Genomic DNA, 7,495 nt, shown 5'->3' with positions numbered 1-7,495 from the left:
CTGCATAGTCCTTTTTTTATGAATACATTCCTCTGCTGTTACTGTTATGATTTAATCTAAATGGCAATAGGAGAGAAACTTTAAAAGGCATTTCACAGTGTCAGAGTCTGGAGGAGTGCAATCTCATGGCAGCAGGTGTAATTGTGTCTCCACTCTCTGCCATCATTTGTCTTCCCACTCAAACCTAAGCTTACACATTCTCTCTAATGATGTGAGGCACTTTTTTTTTTTTTTTTTGTTTTTTAAATTAATGCATGTTATTGTAGGAAAGGGTGTTGAAATCTAGTGTTGGTGGATACAGTGGCTGCTTTGCAGAAAAACAGTTTTCTTACCCTTTAAACCTTTTCTCATATAATCTGTTTACAGATAAACAGGCTTTTGTTTTAGATCTAAAACTTGGTTTTAATCTTCAAAATTATTTGTCAATTGTTAAAAGTGATACCTTCAAAACCAATTTTTAGCTCCGTAAAGACCTAAGAAACCTGCTTCAGAATCATTAGTATAGAAACGGCAGATCAAAGAACACACCAGGCGGCAAGGTTATGAAAATACTGACGCAGAGAAAATCTCTTAGAAAATATTTTTAGCTATGAATGTCAAATGGAGCTCTTTTACTTCATTCATGGAACAAATATGGCACATGTGCAAATCTACAAAGAAAGGGCGTTCCAACAAACCTGACAGGCCAGACCAGAAATAACAAGAGATACATGGTAGCTGCAGAGATTCACAGCTTAGTCAGCAAGACAAAACACAGCACTGCAAATATATCAGAGAGAGTTCTTTTGGTTGTTCTGAACCTTTCGGTCCACATTTATAGTTGTAGGTGGGATGGAAAACTAGATTAAAGCAGCACCTTGAAAACACCATAGTGTTAGCAGCATCATACTGTGGGGATGTTTTGCTTCAGCAGGGGCAGAGAAGCTGATCACAGTAGATAGAAAGGTGGTTGGAGCTGAAAAAAGGGGCCATCCTGGCAGTTAATTTTTTTAGAGGTTGCAACAACACTTAGACTCTCTTGGACCAAAATGAACCTAAGCATAAGGCTGAAGCCACTAATATGGATAAAAGCCGGAAAACAAAAAATTAAAAACTGTCTTGTAGTATACAGTTTACAGACATTCTCCCAAATTTTGCTGAAAGAAGAAGTTAAAAAAGAAATCAAACTTAAGTCTTTTTTTAGACACCCTCTGGTTATTAGTATATGCAGGTGTTCAGGCTCAGGCAGGGTGAGTCATCTGACTGGCTCAGGGAATTCATACGGCATTATCCGCATTGGCCTGTTTCTCTAATGGGCTTAGCTGGGACGAGCATACAACCTGTTGGCCATTTCACGAGGAAACAATACTGCATCTGCTACTCCAGTAACATGTGCTTGTCTGAATATTTAAACCCTGTCACACCCTGGTATGTGAAAAATCTACCTGTAGGAATAAAATATGTGAATCTTAAAAAGTCTGAGCGTTCTAAAACCTTTTAAGTCGAATCTATAAGGATATGTAGATACTTTTACCTGAAGCCTATAAATAAATAACCAAGTAGATCAACAAGTTGCCTGAGTTGCTGTACATCTTTAATAAGCCATATATGCATGAGTACTTCTGAACTAGACTTGCTCCCTAACTGCGTTCATAGTAGTTTAGATCTAAAATATATGTTTTCAGGATTGAAATATTTCTGCAAATATACAGACACGGCTTACTAATGATAAATTTAATAATAATAAGATGCTTACACAATGCTGCACATTTTCCAGCAAAGGTTAAAATCTGAAACAGTTTGCACATCTCTAGACATTTCCTGTTCCTCTAAGGATATATTTTACCGTGTTTTAAAACGAGTGTTGATTGATCTCTGGAAAATGCAAAACTTAAAAGCGTTCTGAAACTAGATGAGTGACATACTCGGTTAACTTTAGATTTTTTTCTTTAGAAGCCCTGAGTTTGTTTTGGCAACGCGTAACAATTTCTGGTATTATAATCTTCGTCTTCCTCAAATTGCTCCAGTCAAATAGTTGGTTCAGAACTTTAATTCAACAGAGATAATTGGATTTATCATCTGGAAATGTCCTTTGCCTGATTCACTTATTCAAGTCCAAATGATAGGACTCCCACCAGAGAACCTCAGTGCAGAGACAGTACCGGTACCTTTAACCATGGTGGTGCTGGTTCTCCTCTGCACTTGTCTTTGCTTCAGGGCAGCACATCAAAAGAAAGGAATCAGGTTTGTTTTCATTGAGGTGTTATTCGTGCCAAGTTCTTTGGATCCCATTCAAGAAAACATTATGTTATGTAATGTTAAGATTTTTTTAATGATCAACAACAAATGGAGAACTGAATATCCTCTTATTTCTATTACTTTTAAGTCAAAATTTTGAAAAAGAAAAACTTCTATAAACCTGCACTGACTAATGTGGCAGCTATATTCTTTATATTCATTCATAGTAATAGCTTCAGTGCCAACTATTGGTAATGCTTTCTTTTACATGACATCAATAACCATGTAATATGTTAATAACATGGTAATAACATAGCAAGCTGCACTATAGTACTTGGTAACAAGCGAAACTTTTTCAGCAATTACCCCAAGGTAAATGTATATGACTTCAAAAATAATAAACTGCACGTAATTATTACAGACGTATGTGACCATGTAACATTGTAATTACCATTAGGTTACCACATAACATTTTCTATTATTGGCCACCACCTACAAATATAAAACTGAACTCAAGATGTACTGATAAATAAGAGTTCAGTTAAGAAGATTGGCTTGCTGTCTTTTAGGTTTGGTTTTCTGTTATATACAAGTAATAAACTGAATTTTAGCAGATGACCCTTTCATTTATTGCTGTCTGCGAAATGAATATGAGTTATCTGGTAATAGCGGTTTGAAATCTAAGAAGTCTGACTTTAACTTGTCCGCCTAAAATTTGAAGCACAGCACTTAGTAAAATTCTTGTTACTTAGTAATATAGTGTAACTTGCTATGTTATTACCATGTTATTACACAGTTACTGTAAAAGAAAGCGTTACCACTACTTATTTGAACTTACAATTTTTTAATCTCGGTAAATCTTTGAAATTGTGAATTACTGCCTCTATTTTTTACCGTTTCTTTAGTGTGCGTGCATTAAAAATCAGACAAACACATTTTCTGCTGCACTGCAGTATTAATAGTAGTTTACAGTTTCATCAGTAATCAGCAAATCCATTACATTTTTCTGAGTTGGAGCTAAAACATGATTTCACTTGGTTTAATTTAATTTTCAGACTCATGGTCTGACATTAGGAGTACACAATTATATTAAAAAAAACTCATTTGTTTTATTTTCATAATCAAAATGATTATTCTCCAAAATAAATCCATTTCGGAACTACTAACTTTTTGGTTCATTTAAAATGTTTCGTAGTTTTATATCAGGTGAGCTCTAAATGATGTACAGAGCCTTGAACACTGAGAATTCGTTGGCCCCTGACAGTTTTTTTGGGTGGTGTCTATCTTGTAGTTAAGATATATTTGTATTTTTTTTTTTTTTCAGCCTAAATGTTTCCTTATGAGCTCCGGACAAAGCAAGCGATTTAGTGCTACTTATTTGGAATCGTTGATGATCAGGCCACAGATTATTATCTGGATTTAGGTTTTTAATTTTACTCTGCCATTTTGTCCCACATAAAAAAAAATGCTTTGCTTGGCACTGTCTTATTGTAGCCATAGCTATATGTTTAAAGTCCTGCTGGATAGTTAGCCTTCACTCTAATTACATCTCTTACCTGCAGCTTAACTAGTTTTATATATAGAATTGCAACTGTTAGACATCTTCTACCCGTAAACTCCAACTCACTTTCCTCCATTCAGGAGAAAAGCATCTGGATTTGTTGTTCATCACAATAGTTTTAGTTGAATGATTGCATATCCCTCAAAAAGTTCACTCAGTTTTGTCTGATCAAAGCACCTTCAGAACGTATTGTATATTTATTGCAATGTGACTTTGCTCAGGATTCTAAGACTTCCTCCATCACTTTTATTTGAAATGCAAATATTTTCAAACCATACCCTCTTACTGTAATGACCTCTAACTTATCTTTTCCACCACAGCCATGCTTTAGATTCCCTTTTCCATAAGCCTATCCACGTCCTGTGTTCATATCCCTTTTTCTTTTTCTCTCCCCAGCCTCTACCGTACTGCCTTTCTCCTTCCTTCGTTCATTCAAATGCAGGCACAAGGAATGCAGCAGGAAGGATATCAATGTGTTTGCCTTGGCACACATGGTTTCCTTATACCCGCTGCAGTTAGCCCTGACCAGGCCATTTCTAACACCTTTCACTAATGGTTTCCCATAAACACAAAGGCTCTGAGGGCGTTTTGCAGAAAATAATGTTGCCTGGATTCCATATCAAATGATTGATCAAAAATTTAAGATTACAAAAAAAAATAGACAACTCCTTTTTTTTTTATCACACCCAATGAGTTTGTTGGTTAATAAGGCTTTGTCCCAGTGGGCTGCTTATTTCAGTTCCTGTAAATATGTAAGAAAACTGTGCAAAGAGATTTCCTTCCTTCCAAAACAAAACATTTCTGAGAATAATTAAAAGTAGGGTGACACACTGTTGTCTAAACTAAACCTAGAACGTGAGCATCACGGGGTAAGAAAAGGACCTTTGTGTTTAAATATCCAGTTTGAACCTTACTTATCCCATTCTTCCTATTTTTTCCTCTTTTCAGTCCATCTTGTGACTTTGTTTTCACAGATGCCGCAGGTTCTGGACAACCATTCCCAGGGGATTGATCTACATTACTGGGGTCTGGTTCTGAAGGGAGCATCAGAAAAGATCCAAGTTGTGAGTGCTCTAAAGGCTTCTGTTTCTGCACTTTCTTCCTCTTCTCATGAGTCCTGCAGGGTTTAGAGACACCAGTATTTTTAGTTCTGCAGGAAACTCGCCTTTTCCGCTTCTCTGTGTTCAAGAAGTCGTTCTAGATGGAGCTAAGGGATGGTCTCAACAAGGCAGGGAGTTACGTTCATGAGTGACTAATAGATCTAGCATTCAAAGGCTGAGATGTCAGAGCAAGTTCAGCCTAATCTGAGGACTTGTGCAACCACATATACTCTATGTATGTACGTGTTTTCAGCTGCAATGAAAGAATACAGGCGGGGGAAATAATGGAACAGAAAAGTGCTCTGATAAAAAAAAAAAAAACAACAACAACATCCAATTATCGACAAATACACTTACTAATTTTGCTTCGTGTCACCACTTAAAGTTTTCATTAGTAATGTGTGCCTTGATTTGCACGTTAATCAGATGTCCCTTTCTTTAGATAGATAATAGGAAGTTCTATATGTTTGAGCATATATATTTAACCTTTATCCTTTACAATTTAAACTAAAACCTCAATAGATTAAAACAAGTTCCAACAAAGGCTTCATTTAACATTTCATAGTAGCATAGTGTAGTGATGCATTAGCTGAGCTATGGAGGGAATGAGTTGTCATGCACATCCCTTCTGTCATCCTTCTTCTCTTTCTTCCATGGTAAGCGGAGTCAAAGAGTTTTGGTCAATTTATTGGAAATGAATTAGCCCCAAACGCCTTTACAAAAATAACTATTCACAAAACCATTACTCATCCTCAGTTTTTGATGCTAACTCAAGAGCCATATGCATTTTGTTTTAAGGGTAACTGTAAAGTAAATTTAGCAATTGGCCCAGGAAAAAAACAAAACAACAAAAAGCATACAATAAGCCAAAGAGAAAAGTTACAGAATGCGATTCCAGTAGAATGAATATTGTTTACATACACAGATCATCATCCAAGACATTTTGAATGACCTCCAATGATAAAAACACAAATTCCATACCAACTCAATCAGTCAAAACCCTTTATCAACACTGTGTTAATTAATTAGAAACTTCTTGTGAATTAGATTCTAATACTTTGTTCAAATGAATACAACCATGGCCAGCTGGTACCATGCAAACCTCTTAGCTTTTAAAACTCCAGTAGAATAAACCAGTCCTGTCTTCAACTCAGATCAAAAGAAAACTATAATCCTTTTCTAGTAAATCACCCCAACATGTGTGTAGATATTTTTCTAAATTTGAATATATGGATTTAAGTAGTTTGACAAGAACAAAAAATATGTGTTCAATATGCTAACGTAGCCTTATAAAAGTAGGACATAGGATGACAAGAGCTATATTTCCTGAACTGGAACATACATTTTTAAGTCCNTGCATATTAAAAAGCAAAAAAAAAAAAAAAAAGTAGGCCTGTAGGAATATTATCTTTATTCATGACTTTTTCTTTTAACATAAATAGGAAAATGATGCAAAACAACTCCAGTTTCTATCAATCTAAATTCTGGATCACAAAGGCTACTTAAAGGGTGCTGACTAAATATAAAATAAAAGCCATAACCTCTTAAGCACCTGTAATAAGATGTGTACTCTGTCACGTTCTCTCTGGGTCCCAGGAGGGAGACAATGCCAGAAACATTTTGGCAAGGGGGTGAATGCAAGAAAGAAACCTGTGGGAGGTGCATGAAGAGAGTAGAGAGAGAGAGGGGAAAAAGGGACATTCCTCGGAGGTGACACATCCTTTAGGTTGGACCTTTTGTGTCACCGTGGTGACGGAAAGGCGAGCCGGCTATTCTCATTACCTACTACCTTCCGCGCATGTGTGAGAAATAATAAGTTTGAAAAATGAGGGAAGAAGGAGTGAGCCGGGCTTAAATCAGGGGCGTGTCGCAGCATGTGTGGGAGTCTGCATGTGTGCACTTTCACATGTAAAAGTTTATCAGTCACAAAAAACATCAGATCATTTAAGAAATGTGGTGAAAAAACAGTTAATTGCAAATGTTGACATGGGTTCATGAATCCAGTTGTATGACAGTTGTATGAAATTCATGCCTCCCTATATTTGTTTTTGCATTAGATTTTATTAAAGCTTTAAATTCCCTACAGACTAATTTGCTAAAAGAAAACTGCAACAGCGCTGCAGGTCTGTCTTCTAGTTTATACTTCTTTAGAGAGGAAATGATACACATTTGGGAAAAAGATTGGACTTGCATGAAGCTATTTCTGTCTTGTCAATGGGAGGATATTTAGCCCACCCCTGTGGCTATCCTCATCATATGAGGAGAGGCGTCTGAGCACCATGTTTGCTTATCTTTCAAACAATTGTTTTCATGTGATCGTTTATATAATGAAGCTCACAGGGTATTAGTGAATAGGAGGAATGTAAATATCACTACCCTGAATATAATTACCTGTTGAAGGTCAGGAAACTCAGATTTCTTTGGATTCCCAAGTAAGTAGAAGTATCTAATATGCTTTTATAATACTGGAGGAATGAAGCACAGAATGAGATGACTAAATGTCTTCAAGGTCAAAGGTCAGTTAAACGGGTGACCTCACTTTACTTCATTTTATGCAGGAATAAATACAAACCTTTGTATATTTTAATGGGGGGTATACTCTTATGCTGTAAAAATA

At 36.1% G+C, this 7,495-nt stretch overlaps 1 protein-coding gene across 1 annotated transcript in view; it reads left to right on the top strand.

Annotated features, from left to right (window-relative positions):
• The first annotated feature begins 4,749 nt into the window (after nt 1-4,749).
• Nucleotides 4,750-7,495, top strand: part of LOC107089435 (retinal-specific ATP-binding cassette transporter-like) — a 49,796-nt gene continuing 47,050 nt past the window's right edge. The window contains exon 1 of the mRNA XM_015382201.1: nt 4,750-4,842. Within this exon, the coding sequence (XP_015237687.1) occupies nt 4,753-4,842 (90 nt within the window). The 5' untranslated portion in view covers nt 4,750-4,752. The remainder of the gene's footprint in view (nt 4,843-7,495) is intronic.

Source organism: Cyprinodon variegatus, unplaced genomic scaffold, assembly GCF_000732505.1.
Source record: "Cyprinodon variegatus isolate N-32 unplaced genomic scaffold, C_variegatus-1.0 Scaffold253, whole genome shotgun sequence".
Taxonomy (NCBI): Eukaryota; Metazoa; Chordata; class Actinopteri; order Cyprinodontiformes; family Cyprinodontidae; genus Cyprinodon; species Cyprinodon variegatus.
Note: the sequence above shows the minus strand (reverse complement) of the source record. Positions and strands in the feature narration are given on the sequence as shown.